Source organism: Lupinus angustifolius, chromosome LG14 (genome assembly GCF_001865875.1).
Source record: "Lupinus angustifolius cultivar Tanjil chromosome LG14, LupAngTanjil_v1.0, whole genome shotgun sequence".
Taxonomy (NCBI): Eukaryota; Viridiplantae; Streptophyta; class Magnoliopsida; order Fabales; family Fabaceae; genus Lupinus; species Lupinus angustifolius.
In genome coordinates this window covers 2593539-2614404 of record NC_032022.1, presented here as the reverse complement: position 1 = coordinate 2614404, position 20866 = coordinate 2593539, and the positions used below count along the sequence as shown (strand labels likewise).

Genomic DNA, 20866 nt, shown 5'->3' with positions numbered 1-20866 from the left:
TTAGGACAGTCCATTGTCAAATGTGGAATAACTGCACTTTTTTCAATGCTCCAGTTCTTGTATACTTGACAACTATTGTTGATACTTGATAACTTAAAGTAATGGCTAAACTGCAGTTTCATTTTTCCATTGTTTTTTCTCTCCCAATAAAATGTAAACAATGATAATTTAACTGAAATTAATCTATATTATTAATTTGGTTCTCCTTTGAGTATGCATTGATCTTCCTATTACTACCACACCTCTATGATCATGAGCAATGAGTAAATTGACCTTGCAGATAAAAGTTGTTTGTTGGCCGTATAACTAAATAGTTTTGAATGAGCTTTGTACTTCCACTTTAGTGGGGTGGGGGTGGCTGAGATCTATAATCCCTAACACATGAAATAGCATGAATCAAGATTTCAAGCTGAAATTCATTCACAAGACTCGAATACTCATCACATTGTTTGATCTAAATGCATTTATTCAACAAATGAGAATTTCGCAGTTTGCTCTCAATCTTAATGACAAGTAAAAAAAGAAAGAACATTTCTGTTATGAGCAGGTATTCACAAAGGGTAGTGCAGTGTGCAGTCAGTAACCTTAACTTCCAAATAAGGGGCTATCACTTTTCTATTTGAAGTTAGAACAACAATGGAAGTATTCATTTCTCCAAAATGGGTACTGTCCAATATTTACTTCACAAAATCACTATATACAACAGAAAAGATTGCAAACTAGGGAGAAGACATGACATATGACCTGTTACTTTGCAACCTAGGGAGAAGAATGTAAAAGTAAAACTATATATAAGTTAATCCAAATGGGGACCCCAAAAAAGTAAGAACTGGGCCAAAACGAATAGGAGGAAAAAAAGGACAAATATCTCCCCAATTGCTTTGCTGCTATTGCACAAGTAGCTAAGCTCCAAACTCAATTCTTTATCCTTTCTTTCAGTAACATCCAAACTCAACATACTTTTCTGAACCCTAAATTATATCCATGAAACAAAATTTGACCAAAACCCTGAGGGTCAGGTTTCATATCTTCCTCCTTCTTCGACCCATGCAGGCTGTGAAGTAAAAATGAAAGAAGGGGAAAATAACTGAATGCAACAACACAATGCACGACAAGCACATGATTAGTGAATTCTCCATAAAATTGTCAGTCTCTACTATCATCAGTCCTCAAGATTGGACAGCCAGCCTTTGCAGATGCTCAAAGAAAACTTGAAGGCTCACATCATCAGTGAAGATTACATCAGAACCAGCTGTCATCTCGTGTGCGCTATTGTATGTTGCTGACGGGTTCAGCTTTGCTAACAAAAATCTAGCCTGTAACGTCAATGAAACCCCAGTAAGGAAGGCATTACAAAAAATCTAACCTTTTATCAGCATAAAGGATTAAATGAAAGAAAAAATATATGCTAACATGCCATGGAAGGGAAAGAAATAGTTCACATATGCATTGCATTGCATTGCTCATGACATGGATGAATTTTAGAAAAGAATCATCAAGTAAATGAGACAAGTAGCACTCAAACTAGTCTTGGTAAACAATACTGACCTGGGAACCATGTTGATCACACACTACCAATCTAGGAACAGGGAACCGTTCTCCAACTATCATTTGGGCATCATCATGTGGAGCTTGTAATAGTTGTGCAAATGCCTGTGCCATATACTAAAGTTATCAGGAGAAGTGGGAAAAGAAACAATAAATGCAACACTGGAAACAAACCATAGAAATGGTTCTGAACAAAACAAGTTCCAAGTAAATTACCAGCTAGTACTAATGCTCCTAATTAAAAAAAATGCAGATTATATGTAAATCTAAGATAAATTCTTCAGAAAGACATGACTAATCACCAACCTGGTGTTCCGGTTGGTTCTGGTAACCCAAGTTGCGCCATTGAGCTATCGTCATCCCATGAAAAATTACCACACTAAAATATGAATCTAGCAACAGAATCCGATCTGCGGCAATGGAAGCCACATCTAACAATGCTGGTGCAGGCGGTGAATTAAATGAATACGAAATTAAAGATGGCTGAATCATGACAGCAGCGTTACTAATATTTTCTCTGTTTAACATCATGCGGAAGTAGGCAGTCTCATCTGGACTGTTGTTAAAAACCTGCCAAAACATTTTGCCACCACACATACCACAAAGTTAAGTAAATAAGTTTGAAAATGTAGGATAGGAAGAAAACCACAATAAAGGGTACCTGTAAAAACTGTGATCGTCTCAGATTGAACATAAACTGGGGGAACAATGAAAAGGATGGGTTTAATGTAAAAGATGATGGATCATCCTTGCGGTAGTCACCAAACTTAGAACAGAGGCGAATGAGGAGCCGGTCCAACCACCGTGTAGCATCAAATGTTTCCTGATCAAAGAAAAATTGATGCTCAACTAGGTATTCGGTTCCAAAAAATTAGCTAAAAAGAAATTTTGCCACAGGTAAAACATGTCCAACAAAAAAGATTTGATACAATTTATATTTGTAACAAGTTATTAGCAAAACAATTAAGCAAGTGCAAATTTCTTCAAAACCATTAATACAAAAGCTGTTTTCACAGTCTTATCTTATCCTAAAACTCCCAACAGCCACCCATTTGAACAAAGATGTCATCAGAGCATCTTGAACAAATAAATCCTAATATACTTTAGGAATAGCAAAATGAACAACAGATAGTAACAACTTGTGGTATACCTCAGTCTCCATTTTCAGAGAAGCATATCTAGCCATTACCACTGCAGCAGTTTCTTGGTCAAATCCTTGAACCAATTCCTGAAGAGCAAAATAACACAAGTAATTAATAGTCCTGTCCTCAATCAAATTCACAATTTCCTTGTCCATAATAATTGGAGTGCACAGCACATAATACAATGGGGGGACTAAGCTAATGTCCTCATAAACATGGAGCCTTTATGTCATGTCCTACATATATATGCTACACATAAATATAAATGCATTTAGATATCTGTACATACCAAAATATGAGGTTAAACTTGACTGCATGAAAAGAGTAAAAAGAAAGCAATAAAGCTTCTTAATATTATGACAAGTGTGAAGCTTAACTTCTTTCTTTCACATTAATAAATAAACAGCCATCCAATGTCACAAACGTTAAAAAACTACCTCGGAACTAACAGAACTATCTACCCATCTTCTAGTTACTGTTGTGACACGAAGCACAGATTGACCATCTGGGCCCTGATAACTGCAATAAAATCACAACCACCAATATTCAATGCACAATGGGAAAGTGGTAAGAAAGAAAAATAATAAAAAGGGCACTCTAGTGCACGAGCCTCCACCTAGTGGGGTCTGGGAAGGGTAGATGTACGCAGTCTTTCCCTCGCAAGCGAATAAGAAGTTTCCAGGATTTAAACTCATGACCCCCAGGTCACAAGGCAACCTTATCATTGTGCCTAGGCTTACCCTCTAAAGAAAAAATAACATATACATAATATATACTAGTGAAAATTCCAGAACATAACCTTGTAAGGAACTGCAGGTACAACTGTGGATTGACAGCACCTGGCGTGTTTGAACGATCATTTGATGAAAGATCGAACATCACAGTCAAGCAAGTACTCTTGTCAAGACCACACATCTTCCATGCTGTTGTATTACCCTCTCCTATAACAGTATCAGCAACAGAAGGACCTTTCTGCAGTATTCGGAAGTAACCATCAAAACCCAGAAATATCATATTTTGATTCAGTCTTAAACCTATAGAACCATCATCAACGACTCCAGGGCCAAAAATAAATAGTAGATTAAGAATTTGAAACAAAATGATCCAACCTTTTCCAATGACGTGCAAGGTCCAATTATTCCCTGAATTTTAATTTCTTTTGAGCAATTTATCTCAAGGGTTCCACTGGAACATAAAGTAAGCAGGCAGTGAGCACATTGATTAGCAGATAAAAGATAGATATGTATAGAGATCAGGAGACGGAGGTAGAGAGAGGAAGAAATAATAAATGTAAAACATCCAAGTAGACAATATTATCAACGCCAAAAAGCAACCAAAAAATCAAGTCAAACAATAATCCTTCATAATACATATCAACACCACCTGAATTGGTCAAAACTCCAAACGTTTCCAAAAATGCTGCTTAACCCTTTGATTCCCCAAAACATGGGCATTGGGTGATTAGACCAAGCCAAAATATATTTAGGGTTGATTGAAGAATGTGACCTCTTTTAGTCAAGTATATAATGAGCCCGACTATCTATTTTGTCCACTTATTTTCTCTTTTCTGATTCCTTATTATGATACAATCCAAGAAAGTTCAATTGTTCTCTCCATATTATTTCTATTCCTTTACAACGGAACAAGCTTCTCATGCAATTGAAAACACCTGCTTAACCAGTATAAAAAAAATACTCGCTAATGCAGATTTATGATACAAAAGAAAGAACCAAATCCAAGCACTTCTCCCAACAAAATATTTATTAAAAGCCACCTTTAAATTTAAATGAACTGGCAAACAAGTAACCAAATAAAAAGATGGATCAGTGAAGGCCAAAACAAACTGAAATTCAATAAAAAGAAAATATGAAAATACTCACTTGAAACAAAGACCAAGAGATTGCTCCCCAACCTCAAAAATACGCTTAAAAGAGTCCTTGAAGACTGAATGGCCGAAACTTTCAGCCAGGATAACAAGACCACCAGTTCTTTCAACCACAACTTTCATTTCTGAAACTCCAACCTTTATATTTAAAAAACATCCATGGATCAGCAGAAGACAGAATAAGCATAATAAGCTGGACTCTAATTTGAGTTCATGAGCTAAACAAATTAGTTTTGTGAGTATAAATTGGCCCAATTCGAGCTACAAAAAAATTCACATCAAACTCAAGTTGAGATTTGAGTTAAGCTATTTCTTATCAAGTGGAGTTTGAACAGAACCAGCTTCAGCTTAGTTCAACTCATTTTCAGCCCTACTACGACATGCATCAGCAGTCTCACTTACTAAAACAACTCATATATATGATCTATCTACGAATTCATTATCCAGCTATCAAGTGAAAAAATTCTATAAGTATGAGAAAATTAGTATATTGGCACAAACCTGATCAAGCGCTGATGCAAAGAGATCTAAAACGTGACCCTGACTAACTAGCTGTTTTGCAAGAGACTCATAAAATTTGACTGCTTTCTTAAAGTATGGTGCTACATCTTTATCAAGATCTTTATGAGAACGGACTGGGTCAGATAGATCTTTGGACACAATCTGCATAGGAATTTTAAAATCAAAATCTTCAGCAACATAAATGTTCTGCGATGGATTTTTTCAGTAACTGTCAATGTAAAACAAGAACAAGCACAACATTTAACACAGATGACAGTTGCACCTGTTTTATTCTCTTTCCAAGATGTCAATGGCACAGAAAATTGAATCCCATTGACTTGCCATTATAATATCCTAAATTCCTAATAACAACAGTGAACATGTCTCTATTAAAATAACTATTAACTAACATAAGAAATTAAACATCACTTCAAACACCTCCACTTCAGGGGTCAAACGCAATTAAGCATCTCCACTTTAAGGGTCGCTAATGCAACTTATGGCTTCATTACAATGCCACCTCTATGCAACTGAATAAACAAATATTTATGTTTTTTACACAATAATCCGATTTTAAGTGCAGTCTCTAGTCTACCAGCACAAGTACACAAACATCAAACTTACATACCAAATCATGTAGCATGACACCATAATGTCTGACCAATGACCACTATGACTACACATTCTCAATGTTTTGAAGTTCAATGAATATAATATCCTGGCACTAACTAATATCTTTTCACAATAAAAATGGTCTCAATTTGAAGATAAATCACAATTAAACAAAAAATATAACAAACAACCAAATTATACAGGAAAAGCAAAGAACGGAAAATTGAATTACCGTGCCCGGTCCTTCAGTGCAAGGGCCTCCAACCAAAGCAATGATTCTAGCCCCAGTACCAGGATTACAGGCACCAAGCAAGCCCATGGCAACACTCAAAGCAACTCCGGTGCACCGAGCCGGACGACTCCCAGGCGGAACGGGCCATTGGTCTGATTGCAATTCATCCAACAGCTGCAAAAATCACAATACTCACCGATAATCCATTTGTTAATAACCAATAAACTGCTAGAGGCCTACAACCATCCATACCACAAATTAATTTTATTCAAAAGTAAATTGGGAATTCTACAGTATCCTATCCATACATGAACAAAAACACTTTAAAATAGTTCTTGTGCCCGTTTCGACACTCCTAGCTAGATTATCCAATTTTTTACTCCTATTTTTTAGATTTTGGTATGAATATAAATAGAAATATCACAATAATTGGATAAATCATAGCATTTTATTATGTTTTTAGCTTAATTTAAGATTTGTACTTCCATGCTAGTTTTATACTGATTTCATATATTGTACCATAATTGTGCTGTATCCTATTTTTATAACATTTGCCATATCCCAATGTCACTGCCGTACCGTAGATGTATCATGTGTTGTATCTGTGCTTTCTAAGTATCCATCGATCATGAAAACAACATTCAATGAATGTTTGACAACTTGCAAAAGTCACACCTCCCTGGTAGAATAGAAATTCACAAGACTTCAAATAACTAATGTAAGATTTTTCTTTTTTTATTACTATTACAAGGGTTTTATATATTGTAACATAACCATGTTATTTCCTATCAAAATAAACTGTATTCTATGTTTGTTTGTTTTGTATATGTGCAGTCTAGGTACCTATCTTTGATGAAAATGGCATTTAATGAATTCTTGACAACACGCACCTATCGAGTATACCATATAAACTGCCAAAATTCAAATAACCACGGATGACATTGAGAGTGTATTCCCAAAATTTATATTAATTTTGCACTACATTGTACATCACTCATTCCATCGTGTCCTGTAGTTTTCAAATTTTGCTACATATCACGTCTCTGGCCCATGTCACCTTTGTACTTTCTAGCTACCCATCTATCTTGCTAGTAAACAGTTTAATGAATATCCGTCTATTTTGCTTGACAACTCACACCTGTGTACTATAGGAATTCCAAAATTAAAGTAATCACTGACTAAATTGAGAGTGTATTTCCCAATTTGATATTAATTTTGCACTATATTGTAACATACATTATGTCATGTGCTATAATTTTTAAGAATTTCCATATACCATGTCCATTGTCGTATTCGTGCTTTCTACTCTAGCTACTCATCTAACATGAAAACAACATTCAATGCTTGTTGTACAAGTCAACCTATAAAGCACATAGAAATTCCCAAAATTGAAGTTAAATAACCATAATCGTGTATGTCCACTTCCAGAATATAATACAACCTGTGTCTATCTATTTCATGTGCTTTCTAGCTACCCAACTATCATCATGAAAACAACATTTAACAAAAGTCTGACAAAATAGAAATGATCAAAATTCAAATCAACAACTAACCGCATTGAGAGTGTATTCACAATCAGACGAAGGCAACAAAAACCTTGTAATCGCCGTACCCGGAAAAGCAGCACCAGCACCAGCACCAGCAGCACCTTGCACCCTTCCTTTCTGGTACCCACTACCAAGCCCCAACTGCTCCAAAACCTGTTCCTTCGGAATATCCTTGGAACCGCGAAAAACGTAAACTTTAGACATATCAGAGAACCCCAATTCATGAACCTGAACCTGCGTCCCGAAGGAAACAAACCCAACCAGCGCATTATCAGGCAACAACCCAATCGCGCGCCGCAACGCCGATTTCACAAACTCCATCTCCTCCTCAATCATGCAAGTATCAAGAACGAACAAAAAGACCGGCGAAGTAAATTTGGATCGAAATTGATTGAACGGATTAGAATTAGAGTCAGGAATTGGGTTGACGTATTCGACGGTGGTGTAGTGAGGGTAGAGCTCGCCGGGGAGGTTAGTTTCAGAGACAGCGTTGTAATGCGGGGGAAAGTGGTTGCGCTGGTAGCAGAAGGGGCAGATCCAGATCTTGGCGGTGAAGTCGACGCGCGAGAAGGGGTTGAGTACGGATGAGCATGTTTTACAGCGGAGTGGCGCGTAGGGGAGACGCGGGATATGAGGGTGGGGTTTGATTAAAGAGATGGTGGCGGCGAGTGGGATAACGCATTTGGAGGATTCGAGTTTGGAGCGTGGCCAGACGTTCCATGTCATACGAACACCGTCGAGGCCTTCAGGATCTGTGTTGGGCATATCAGACGACATCGTTTTTGAGAGGGATGACCCCTTTCGTAATAAAAGAAAGGAGAAAGAAAGAGAGTTTGAAATGAAAGGGGTCACTCACAATGAGAAAACAAAAAACATTCACATTTTATTCTCTCTTCTAAGTAATAAAACTATATATTTTCCGAGTGTTAATTACGAAAGAGATTAGTTCATTAATTATAAGTAATCGGAATGAATAATATTAACCTGAGGCATGCATGCATGGATATATACATATATTACATGCAGATTTCAGCAACACAAAATGGTTGAGGTAATCTTCATTCATCCTCATAAGATATTTTAATATATATGCTCTTAGCCCTTAACTCATACCATGGACAAGCCAGGTATGATAAATTAAGGCTACTTCATATGGATGGATGCTCTTCAATACTCAACACTTTAGTATTACATTTAACTATTATGATTTTATGATATTTTTTAATACGAATTTAAAAAAAAATCATTCTCTTGTTTTAGGACTCACCTCTCCAGTACTGTAGCTTAGTGATAGTGATCTAACGGAATTTATAACTATAAGTTTCTTTAGGGAGAATAAAATATTTTAAGGGGAATTTGAGCTTAATAGGTGGTACATTTATTAAATTCTTAGGTTCGGTGGGTCGCATGTAAATGTTGTGGTGTTACAGTGAGGATATTTATATGGTTCTTACACTATAATAATAATTTGATAGTAGATAATTATGTTGTTTTATCATAGAGACAGTATGGTTGATAGTCTATTTGCATATTTTAAGGTGTACCACCACGAAATGCCTTAAAGAGAGCGACATGTTCATAATTCGGTTAGTAAGTATTATTTTGTGTCATCTATAAATGTTGTAAGCTATAATGATAATAATTTTAAGACGTTTCCTACTATAATGACATTCGTAGATAATATTATTGGACTGGACAGTTTTGGCCTTAACAAACCATTTCGGCTTACTGAGACTAATTTCAAACGGTGGCAACATAAGATTGAATTTTTTCTCACTATGACAAAGGTTATCCATGTTTTGAAAACTGATATTCTAGTGGTGTCGGAAGAAGCTGAAAAAGATGAGAAAGATAAATTGACTATTGAATAACTCTCTAGAATAAAAATGATTACATTTGTAAGAATTTCATTCTAAATGGGTTGTTTGATGAGGAGAAATATGATACTGAAGAAGCTGAGACTAAAAAGTATGTTGTTAACAACTACCTCAAGTATCATATGACTAATAATAAATCAGTTGAGTTTCAGTACCATAAGATACAAAGACTCAAGTATCATATGACTAATAATAAATCAGTTGAGTTTCAGTACCATAAGATACAAAGAATTGCTAATGAAATCATTTCTGAGGGCATCTCCCTAGATAAGTATTTTCAAGTGGCATAATTGACAAGTTGTCTCTTGGTTGAAAGGACTTGAACAACCCTATGAGACACAAGACCAATGAATTATTTTTGGAATCTCTGATCACTTATCTTCACATTGAAGAAGAGGCTCGTAGACAATATCAGAGAGATGAGGTGTTGAATGTATCCAATAATAACACTAACAATAAATTCTTAGGTGTGGTTCTGAAGCCTACTAGTAATAATTGTTGGAATTTCTGACAATTTATGGGTCACAAATATAATTCTATAATTGTGTTATGGCCATTATGTAATTAGCCAGAATATAAAATGATCTTAAGTAATTAGCCAAAATATAAAATGATCTTAAGTAATTAATTTGGTGGCTAAAGGCATATGTGTCATGAAATAATAATAAGTGTAGATACCTTCAGGCAATTTCTGATTTGATGAAGGGACTGAATCAGAATTATTGCAACTAAAGTAGTAACCACTACGGGGTTACTTTTATGGGTTATGGTCCCCATTTGTAGAGCAACAGGTTTTCAAGTGTAAAGGTGGAGGAGAATAAGGTAGGATGAGAATAGTGTTATCCAGGATAGGATAACACTATCCACCCATCCATAAAGCTCATTAGGTATAAGGATGAGGTTTCTCCTCATAACCAAAAAGGCTAAAACCTCAACACAACACTTTTCAGAAACTAAGGTACACTCAAGAAAGCTCTCTCATTCCCCTCTAGAGAAGCATAAGGAAAACCGTAAGGCGCTCTATCATCTGGAAGATCATCGCACCCTCATACCTTCGAGATTCCGGAAATGGCTCAACAAGGTATGTTCTTCATCTTCACCATGAACTCATTTGGGGTTTCTTCGGTCTGGACCATGGATATTCCATTCGAGTGTATGTATGGGCATACACATTAGGTTGTGGGAACAAAGCCATGGTCATAAGGACTTCCGCATTCACTCTATGGATTTCGGATGGAGAAGTAATTTCTCCCACAATAATTTTAAGAATCAAAACCGCAATGAGAATAATACCAGAAACACCACTCACAATAAGAATTGGAACCCCTATAAGATCCAATATGCGAAACCACCTACTAAAAATGACTCTAGCAATTTTTTTATAAGCTTCAAATATGGGAGGTCGAGTCATATGGCACGCAAGTGCATAAATAAATCAATGGATTGTCCTCCACATGCCAACATGATTGATGGGCCATTTGTGGCGGTGTTATCTGAGGTCAATTTGGTTGGAGGATCTATGAGTAGTGGTAAATACTAGCGTCTCCCGTCATGTCTCTTACGAGCGTGCTATGTTCAAAACATAAACGAATGTTGATGACAAGAAAATGTTGTTGGGTGATTATCATACCACTGTTGTTGCTAGAACCGGTGATATAGAGTTGAAGTTTACATTTGGGAAGACTATGATTCTCAAAGATGTGATGCACACTCCAGAGATGAAGAAAAATTTAGTTTCTGGTTTTCTTCTTAATAAGGATGGTCTTACTCAAACCATAGGGGCATACTTGTATACCCATTACTAGGCCTGAAGTATTTGTATGGACATGGTACATCACTGATGAAATGTTTAAATTAAATGTTTGATGTTTTGATGAATAAAATTTTCGATTCACTTTACATATTGTGTGATTTTAATATTTGACATATTAGACTTTGTCATATTAACAAGTATGCAATTTCAATCTTTAGTAGTTTAGGTTTAATTCCAAAGCTATCTAAAAATATTTTTGAAAATTGTAATCATGTAGTCAAGCTAAAATAACTAAAAAATCACATAAATCAGTAGTGCAAGAATCTAAGCCTTTAGATTTAATACACTCTCATATATGTGAATTGGATGGAACGTTAACTAGAAATAGTAAACGTTATTTTCTCACTTTTATTTATGATTGCTCTGATTTAATTTATGTGTATTTTATGAAGCGTTTGACATGTTTAAGTTATGAGAGGAAATTCACTTAATCCAATAGTAAATGTTAAAAACTTACTTTACATCTTAGTCATCAATTCTGGAGAAATCTAATGGTTTAGATCTACTCACTAATTCAAACCATTGAATTTCCCTGGATTTGATGGCTAAGATGTGAATAAACTTACTGTTGGAGTAAGTGGATCCTCTCTCTTAAGTTATATATGACTAAAATTGAAAATCAACTCAAGAGCGACAGGGGCATTGAATATGATTCTAGCATGTTTAATAATTTTTATAAATTGAATGACATTATTCATAAAACAACTACACCTTATTCACCTGAACTGAATGGTAAAACTGAAAGAAAAAATAGAACTTTAATTGAATTAGTTGTAACTATTATGTTAAGTTTTGGTGCAACACTCTTTTAATGGATGAAATTTTACTCCTTTAGTTATATATATAGAAATTAATTATACCCAAATATATATAGAAATTAATACATGGTAGCATTATTACTGTACTTCTTTGAATTTGATAAATAAAACTTAGAAATATCATTTAATGCCTTGAAGGAAATATGATAGAAAATTATAAATTATATAAATAATTAACAATAATTTGTTTCTCCACTTTCCTCATTTTATTAAGAAAGTCTAAAAAAAAATTAAGTTCTATGAATTGTTGTTAAATGGCTCTTCTCATTTAATAAATAATACTTATTTTTATGTAACAAAATATCATGAATTTTTTTCAACCCAATAATAATATTATTGTTACAATACCCCGTATGTTTTAAGTGTCATTTTACGCAAAAGAGTTTATTCTGAGTTATTTGTTTTTTAGAATGAAGATACTATTTATGACTGTGTTTTACAATTTTATTATTACCTTGTTAATTATAATAATTATTGAGAGAGAAAATGAATGAGATTTCTTTTGTACCAATGATATCCCCTTACAATTTTGAAGTAAAGAACTATTTACTCTCAGGAGTATCTCTCCAATGAATTAAACATTTGACCTTTAGTTATTTTAGGATCTAGTGGAATATATAACACTAAATCAATATATTGTTAGTAGATAATGAATGAGATCATTATAGAGAGTTAAATTAGACAAAAAATATTACATTAATTTAATAATAATAAATATATTAATTACATTTATTACTTTGCATGTCACAATCTTAAAAAAACTTGAAAGGAAGATAATATGTATTTAGTATTAAACAAAGAATATTCCTTAACTAATGATATTGATAAAACAAGAGGGTATCCATGCTAAATGCCTAACCATATTCCAATTCTAGAGGAATGAGCAGAAAAGAGGGCACAAGTTTATGAGAAGGGTGAAATGCTAAAATGCCATCAAAGTATTTAATGAACATCAACATAATATATATATTTATATACGGTCATTATATTATTTATTATTTATTTATATTACTTTTCCAAATATTCAACAATAATTAAACAAAATAATAGATAATAAAATAATATATAAAACTCATATATTATATTTTTTCTCTATTTTTATTATTATTATTGCAAGATATTATTTTAGGAATGATAATGGTTATGTTTCCATATTTTGGGTGAGGTGAGTGGTGAGACATCTTTTCTAGTTACTAGTATGATGTTGGACTCTCCATCATATCATGTAAATCTTATGTTCTAACTCCTAACACACATATTATCCCTCCTTATGGACGAAGATTTCCAGTTTCTATTGATATCTCAAATGGTATCTCAGACTAATCAAAATGTGTTATTTTATTTAAAAAAATTATAAAAATGTGAAGTATTATTTTTATATTGTTTGGTGATACTCCATTAGACAGAGACCTAAAAGACAAGATTCTCTTGGAATAGAGAATCTCTATTCCCCTTCCTAGCCCCTCTCAAATTATGAATAAACTTGACATATCCCTAATTAAACACTATTGGTTTCTTTTTTAAAACACTCATAAATCTACACCAACTTATTTTCCACAAGATACTTAACTAACGAATTAGAATGATAAATTAACAATATAAAACTTTTATTATTATTTTGTCTCTCCAACAAATTCTCCTTATACAGATTGAATCCATAACCTTTCTAGTCATTATGGGATCTAACAGGACTTTATAAGACTAGAGCAACGTCTTATTAGTTATTGATAATGGATTTATTTTGGATAATACTAATGGATAGAGCGTCGTTGGTAAGTGCTACAAGATCTCGTACATTAGAACTCATAGTTATGGACTCAAATTTATTAGTATGGACATCTTCTTTTCCAAGTGAAATTCCCTAGTATATCAAAGAGTGAAAAAGTGCTTTCATTGTTGTGGAGCTCATGCAGTTGTATTATTATTATTATTATTATTCTCAATGATATTTAAATATATATGATGAATGATGAAAGAGAAAAAAAAATACAATAAAGTGTGTAAAATTTTATAGATGATGGAATAGAAGTATATAATGATAATAAAATTGTAAAAAAGTTATAGAAATTTTTGAAAGTAAAAAGTAATAATAGTGGGTGGATATGATGGAGTTGTGTAATATATATGTGAGATAAGTTCATACTTCATAGTAGTGTGCTACTTTCATTTTCCATTGATTCATTCTTCAATCATCAAATTCATAGTTGCTTCTTCCAATGGTTATGGCTTCTTGCATATCTGTGATGAACTTCAATCTCTCAAATGCTTCATCCAAATTCAATCCAAACCCAATTTCACATCATTCAAAAATCTCATTTTCAACTACCAGATTCTTAAGGAAACATCGTTCTCCTCCATTAAGGGTAGTTTGCATGGATTATCCTCGTCCTGAACTTGACAACACTGCTAATTTTGTTGAATCTGCTCAATTCTCTTCAACTTTTCGTACTTCTCCACGTCCCACCAAACCCTTGAACATAGTTATTGCTGGTGCAGGTAAATGAGTAAATCTCATTCTTTGCATCAAAATTCTAACTTTCCTATCATTTTCACAACTTTTGCTTATACCCCTTTTTAATTTTACTATCAAAATTCCAACTTTGCTAACTCCCTCAAAATTGGAGTATGATTAGGATTTTTGCTGTCAAAATTGGAGCACGGTTTAAAGTGATTTTTCACTAGAAATAAAGTGATTCTCTTCATTTTAGACTTCACTTTTTTTGTTAACTTTATATGTTTCATACCATTCACTGTGTTTGTATATCCGTGTCTCCTAAACGTATGAGGGCTTGATTACACTGTGATGATCCAATGTCAATAATGAAAAAAGTTCTAGAATTTTAACATCTTCTATTTTTCATGAAAATTTAAATGATAGGTACTGTGATATCATGTTGGATATTTAAGACAAAAGTGACAATAATCTTTCCACATAATTTTGGCCTCATTTCTTTGTTTCTTTTGGATTTTGTTTCTTTGGATTAATGCATATTTCAAATTGTCACAGGATTGGCTGGTTTATCAACTGCAAAATATTTGGCAGATGCTGGTCATAAACCTATTCTGCTGGAGGCAAGAGATGTTCTTGGAGGAAAGGTTTTCCCTCTAACTTAATCACCTTTGTCAATAAGTTATCACTTCGCACGAGCCTGCTGATCATTTTAGCTTTTTGTTTAATTAAATAAGAAACTTTTTCTTATTTGACTGCTTCATCTAATGGTCATGTTGCCTTCATGTGATCAGTAATTTGAGTTCTTGTTTTCTGAATTAATTTTCTAAAAGGCTTTAAAGTGGTTATTTTGAACTTCATCAAGTGGCTCATTGAATATTACCATAGTATATGCAACCTGTTTATTATAATTCAATTTTTAACGCACTGTGTGTTTATACTTTTGTCACATTTTTAAGATTGCTGCATGGCAAGATGAAGACGGAGACTGGTATGAGACAGGCCTACATATATTCTGTAAGTTTGTTAAAATCTCAGGCTTAAATTTCTGCCATATATTTGTTTCCATGATTGCTTGTGGAAAATTCTGCATTTTTTAATTCCTTTAGTGAGCCTTCTCTTTTCCTTTGATAAAAGAACTCTGAGAGGAAAAAAGAGAGCGGAGGATCAAGAATCCTCCTAGATATGCTAAAGTAGGAGAAATAAACTAAAGAGAAAATACATCAGCTCAAAACAATAAAGTAAAAGAGAACACATAACAGAAATATTTTTGGGTGTTCTCAAGCTATTGGTATAATTGGACCTTGGCACAGTATCAAAGCCTTCTGCCTTCATGACCAAGTGGTTAGGAGTTTGATCTTTTCTACCCTCCATCTTTTGGTTTAATATTAAATTTCTATAAGGTTTGGATTAAAATGTTGTCCAAGCTTCAATCTGAACGAGTTTTTGCATGAGTGGGCAATTTGGCCCTCTCATCACAGTGCTTTTGTGTGCGTTGGTCCTTGCCACATGTATTGAACTATTTTGATATCTATTTTCAGTTTTCTTTCTAAATCAATCATTTAGTGAAAATCATGTCTGATATTTAATCAAGATGGTTATTTTAACTTTTGGAATCCTTTTTTCCCAAAGTTGGGGCTTACCCTAACATACAGAACCTGTTTGGAGAACTTGGTATTAATGATCGGTTACAATGGAAGGAACATTCCATGATTTTTGCAATGCCAAACAAGCCTGGCGAATTTAGTCGGTTTGATTTTCCGGACGTCCTTCCTGCTCCATTAAATGGTAAGATGTAAGAATTTATGTGTGTGTGTGTGCATATTTCTGTATCTTCTTGAAGTTGGATGTGTCTATAAAGCACATGAAATGCCTTATACTCTATGTTTATAAAATCTACAATATATAGAATTTGCATTTGTCTGCTGCTTAGTCTATAATTCTATCCAGCAATGTTCCTCCCTGTGTTATAGGTAGTGCCTAGGAAATCAAAATTCTGATTGTCGTGACTGTGATAACAGGAATATGGGCAATATTGAAGAACAATGAGATGCTGACTTGGCCAGAGAAAGTCAAATTTGCAATTGGACTTCTGCCAGCTATGCTTGGCGGGCAGCCTTATGTTGAGGCTCAAGATGGCCTTTCTGTGGAAGAATGGATGAAAAAACAGGTATAGCAGTTCGTCTTGATTGTGTAAGGTTACCAATTTATTGAATGATTTAAGTGAGTTAGCGATATCATCAGTCAAGATCATGGCTTATTTTGTCTTAAAAACAGTAAGAGAAAGGTCTTGTCAGTTTGTCCATGGAGTCTTGACTATCTTACTGATGAGTGCTCTAAAATGGGGTGATTTATGAACATAATTTCAAATGATTTGATGATTATGGGTCTTCGTATCATTAGAATTCAAATTATTAACTCAGATAAAGCTCTTTTTCCTCTGTTTTCATGCTATTTATAGTAGTCACCAATTTTAAAACAGGGAGAGAAATGAATATGGAGAATTGGTTTAAAGAAAAAACAAAGATAGAGAAAAGCAATTCTTTACCTTTCTACATTCAGATAAGGAGGATTTCTATGTCTGCATGCCCATATTAGCATTTTTTTACTATTTTTGAAAGAAAAGTCATACCCTAGAGACCGATGGGGATATAAATGAAGTTATTTTGTCGGTTTGCCTTGTATCACTGTGTTGGTGTGCTGGTCTTTTTGTTATGTCTTGTTATAAATAAGGGCCTTTCATACCTCTTAGAATGGGGAATAAATAAACTTTACTTTGTTCTCATATTTTCGTTTACCTTAGTTTAATGAAGGCGGTCTTAGTAAATTTATGTTGCTGGGAAATAAAGAAAGGATATCTGTAATTGTAGTTGTTATATTGTATTAGCTGATATTTACTAATTCTTTGAAAGTAAATTGCATCTATCTTTGCTTGATTTCATCGGAACAGATTGCAACCATTTAAAGGTCTGTATTGCAAATAATTTGAGAATGACAAAATGTTTTATCCTTATTATAGGGCGTTCCTGAACGAGTAACTGATGAAGTTTTCATAGCAATGTCAAAGGCACTCAACTTCATCAACCCTGATGAACTTTCTATGCAATGTATATTGATTGCTTTAAACCGATTTCTTCAGGTGCGGTCATTTCCTTTTCTTAAACATTATTCCACTACCATTAGCCTGACTTTGGCAAGGTAAGTCCATTCCTGGCATAATATTTGAATGGAATCAAATTAGTAATGAACTTATTTTATTTTACTTACATGGCTTATGAAATTTAAGTTCAAGTTCTTCTAGTGCGCATACACACATTCTCTGGTTTCTTGAGGAGATTTTTTTGTCTAGCATGTAAACTAAAGGATGACAATTTCTTTCGAAATGAAACTAGACTGATTGTTAAATTATTTAATTTTTTCTATAGGAGAAGCATGGTTCTAAGATGGCCTTTTTAGATGGCAATCCCCCCGAAAGACTTTGTATGCCAATTGTTGATCATATTCAGTCCTTGGGTGGCGAAGTTCATCTCAATTCCCGCATTCAAAAAATTGAGCTAAATGATGATGGCACGGTAAAGAACTTCTTACTGAATAATGGCAAAGTGATTGAAGGGGATACTTATGTGTTTGCAACTCCAGGTACTTTTTAGTCTTATTTTGTCACCACATCAATTACTTGCTTATCTGACATTCACAATCTCCACTTCATATTTTTGAGGATTTCATTTTATTTTTTGAAACAGTTGATATTCTGAAGCTTCTTCTGCCTGACAGCTGGAAACAGATTCCATATTTCCAGAGATTAGAGAAATTAGTTGGAGTCCCAGTCATAAACGTTCACATATGGTCAGTAATGGCTTTCGATGTTGAAGACAATGTCCGCGAATGTTATCAATTCCACATATCATTAGCTCCACTTGTGTGGTGACATACTATATATTTATCTATTTGTAGGTTTGACAGGAAACTGAAGAACACATATGATCACCTTCTCTTTAGCAGGTCTCCTTCACACTTTGAAATACATATGCTGTTCACTTTATGTCTCTCTCTCTTTTTAATACAAATGCATATCATGTGTCATCTGTGTGCTTCATAAGGTTCATGTATTCTTATTATGCTCTCCTCTAGTTTGGCAAATTAGGTACAAACAACACAGAAAGGAATAATTCCCTCCCTCCTTCTCCTTTATGGGTTATGAAGAGAAATAATAATAAATGAGAGAGCCACCACCTCACCGAGGCTCGTGCCATGCTCCAACATTGCTTACAAAGGAAAATTAAGAGAAGGAATTAAATACTTTTGGACTTGGAGATCTGTTGTCTCCTTGTTTGGTTAACATCTTGTAATTGCTAAGGAGATAAAGAACCTTTTTTCGTTTCGTCATTGCAAGAAATCACCACTTCAATTTTGCTGTTTGAAATAGTTTTTTCCCTTCTTTGCTTCCTGATATTTTTGGATTACAAAACATTATCATCACCTCACATTTTATATTTTTCTTCATGCAGAAGTTCCCTTCTGAGTGTATATGCTGACATGTCTGTAACTTGTAAGGTAAAAGCCCCTTTTTGCATGGCATTGATTTTCACTGATCTATTTCCTCAGCTCATTCAAAAGTTGTGGCATACATGGTCTAGGCCAGCTTATCCCACTACACATTTGGATATAGATAGAGACACCTAGAGAGTTGAATTAATGCTTTCTTGGTAACCATTAAAGTCTCTCATATCCTTCTCTCCAGTGATTATTCAGTTTTTGAGCTATGTATGCAATATTTTGTTGGTGGTGGTGAGTGAATGTCATCTCCATTCAGCTATTTGTCTGGCTATCATAGAACATTGGCATGTTGTTAACTGTGTTTCACTATGTAATGCAGGAATATTATAATCCAAACCAGTCTATGTTGGAGTTAGTTTTTGCACCAGCTGAAGAATGGATTTCACGTAGCGATGAAGATATTATTGGTGCCACAATGTCTGAACTTGCTAAACTCTTCCCTGATGAAATTTCTGCTGACCAAAGCAAAGCAAAGATTCTCAAGTACCATATTGTTAAGACACCAAGGTTTGGCCGAATGCCTTTTCTGTTACTGAATTAAGGTTCTTTTGTTAAGCAACTTAATTAATCACTTATTCAACAACCCTTTTATTTTTTAAATAAGATAAAAAGAGCTTATTTTCATAAAGTGCATGTGGGAAGGTCATAAGCTATTTTCATACTCTGTTCTCATATGTTCAAATATGCTTCTTTATTCTCTTCCAAACACCCCTTAAATGACATTTACAGCCATTATATCCCGTTGTTTTCTGAATCATAATGAAACTGTGTGGCTATTTGTTTCAGGTCGGTTTACAAAACTATTCCAAATTGTGAACCTTGTCGACCAAGACAAAGATCTCCTATAGAGGGTTTCTATTTAGCTGGAGATTACACAAAACAAAAATATTTAGCTTCAATGGAAGGTGCTGTTCTTTCTGGGAAGCTTTGTGCACAGGCTATTGTACAGGTAATTTGCAGCTCTATGCCCAAAATAAAATTTCATTAGCAAAAAAAAATGCTATTATCTATACATGCTTTCATTTTCATTGTAACTTGTTGAAAGCAACTTGTTCAGAATTATTTACTCGGTAGGATGAGAAATGCTACATTTTGTTGTCAAAATCATATTCTAGGACTGTGATTGGAACAATGTTATTTATATCTGTACTGTCCCCTCATGCAAATTGCCCTTTGTTTATTAAGATGATCTGAAATTATAATATCATTTGAAGAATTAGTGTGTGGACCCAGGATTGAGTTCCTGATAATTGTTCAAAGGAACTTACATTTACATACCATGTCAAGGACTAGTTGTCTGAAAAGGCTTAAGCTATTAAGTGCTTTAGAATGAGTTTTCTTCCATCTTAAATAACTTGTGCTTTGGCTGAATTGAATGTTTTTTCCTATTTATTATCTTTTTTACATTGTTGTGATTGAGGCTTACCAAAAAATTTCTGCAGGATGCTGAGTTACTTGCTGCTAGGGGCCAAAAAAGGGTGACTCAAGCAGGTGGTGTTATTTAAAAAAAAAACAAGATTTGGAGATAAACTCTGATAGAATACAAGAGCATCATCATTCCTACTTAGGCTTAGAAGATCATCAACTTTATCAACTGATAGGATAGGATGAAAATCTTGGCTTCTGAAATTATAGATTTTTTGTTTTTTTATAAAAGGAAAAAAGAAATATTGGGAGTATTGATATCTTGCAGGAAAATATTTTGGTGATGATATGTGCAGTAAAATATAAGGAAAAGCCAAAATGTAGAACCTATAATAACAAAGGTAATAAATGATCATGGAAGAAATTTTATCCAAAAACAGCAATATTTCTTTTTATTATTACTATTGTTTGTTCCTTTTGTAGTGATGTGGCTAAATCAGTTTGAGAGAAACTTACATAA

General features: G+C 34.0%; 2 protein-coding genes across 4 annotated transcripts; one reads left to right on the top strand and one right to left on the bottom strand.

Moving 5' to 3' along the window:
- On the bottom strand, positions 928-8325 carry LOC109327132 (protein transport protein SEC23-like). Its single transcript, XM_019560178.1, has 12 exons — positions 7474-8325; positions 5921-6094; positions 5077-5238; positions 4571-4713; positions 3800-3875; positions 3490-3662; positions 3128-3209; positions 2699-2776; positions 2210-2371; positions 1855-2118; positions 1549-1653; positions 928-1316 (listed from the first exon to the last, which is right to left on the bottom strand). Exons 1-12 carry the CDS (start codon positions 8242-8244, stop codon positions 1170-1172), a joined length of 2337 nt encoding a protein of 778 aa, XP_019415723.1. The 5' UTR covers positions 8245-8325; the 3' UTR covers positions 928-1169.
- On the top strand, positions 14166-20776 carry LOC109327051 (phytoene dehydrogenase, chloroplastic/chromoplastic). Of its 3 annotated transcripts, none has more exons than XR_002105313.1 (14): positions 14166-14471; positions 14983-15071; positions 15384-15441; positions 16057-16212; positions 16446-16594; positions 17444-17563; positions 17850-18063; positions 18168-18270; positions 18379-18426; positions 18933-18978; positions 19301-19488; positions 19768-19930; positions 20424-20566; positions 20602-20776. XR_002105313.1 is itself a non-coding variant. In XM_019560039.1 (14 exons), the coding sequence occupies exons 1-14, from the start codon at positions 14192-14194 to the stop codon at positions 20484-20486; spliced, it is 1632 nt and encodes a 543-aa protein (XP_019415584.1). In that variant the 5' UTR covers positions 14173-14191; the 3' UTR covers positions 20487-20724. The 3 variants fall into 3 exon arrangements, 2 of the variants coding, with proteins under 2 accessions (XP_019415582.1, XP_019415584.1); XM_019560039.1 differs by having other exon boundaries at positions 14173-14262; positions 14308-14471; positions 20424-20724; XM_019560037.1 differs by having other exon boundaries at positions 20424-20724.

What these genes read in the sequence shown, in the direction of transcription:
- LOC109327051 (XM_019560037.1), top strand. Translation starts at nt 14,192, where the DNA reads ATGGTTATGGCTTCTTGCATATCTGTGATGAACTTCAATCTCTCAAAT. An exon ending in GACAGGCCTACATATATTCT is followed by an intron (nt 15,442 to 16,056) that starts GTAAGTTTGTTA and finishes TTTTTCCCAAAG; the next exon opens with TTGGGGCTTACCCTAACATA. An exon ending in GTGCACAGGCTATTGTACAG is followed by an intron (nt 19,931 to 20,423) that starts GTAATTTGCAGC and finishes AAATTTCTGCAG; the next exon opens with GATGCTGAGTTACTTGCTGC.
- LOC109327132 (XM_019560178.1), bottom strand. Translation starts at nt 8,244, where the DNA reads ATGTCGTCTGATATGCCCAACACAGATCCTGAAGGCCTCGACGGTGTT. An exon ending in CTTGCACGTCATTGGAAAAG is followed by an intron (nt 3,663 to 3,799) that starts GTTGGATCATTT and finishes CGAATACTGCAG; the next exon opens with AAAGGTCCTTCTGTTGCTGA. An exon ending in ATAGTTCTGTTAGTTCCGAG is followed by an intron (nt 2,777 to 3,127) that starts GTAGTTTTTTAA and finishes TTTGCTCTTCAG; the next exon opens with GAATTGGTTCAAGGATTTGA.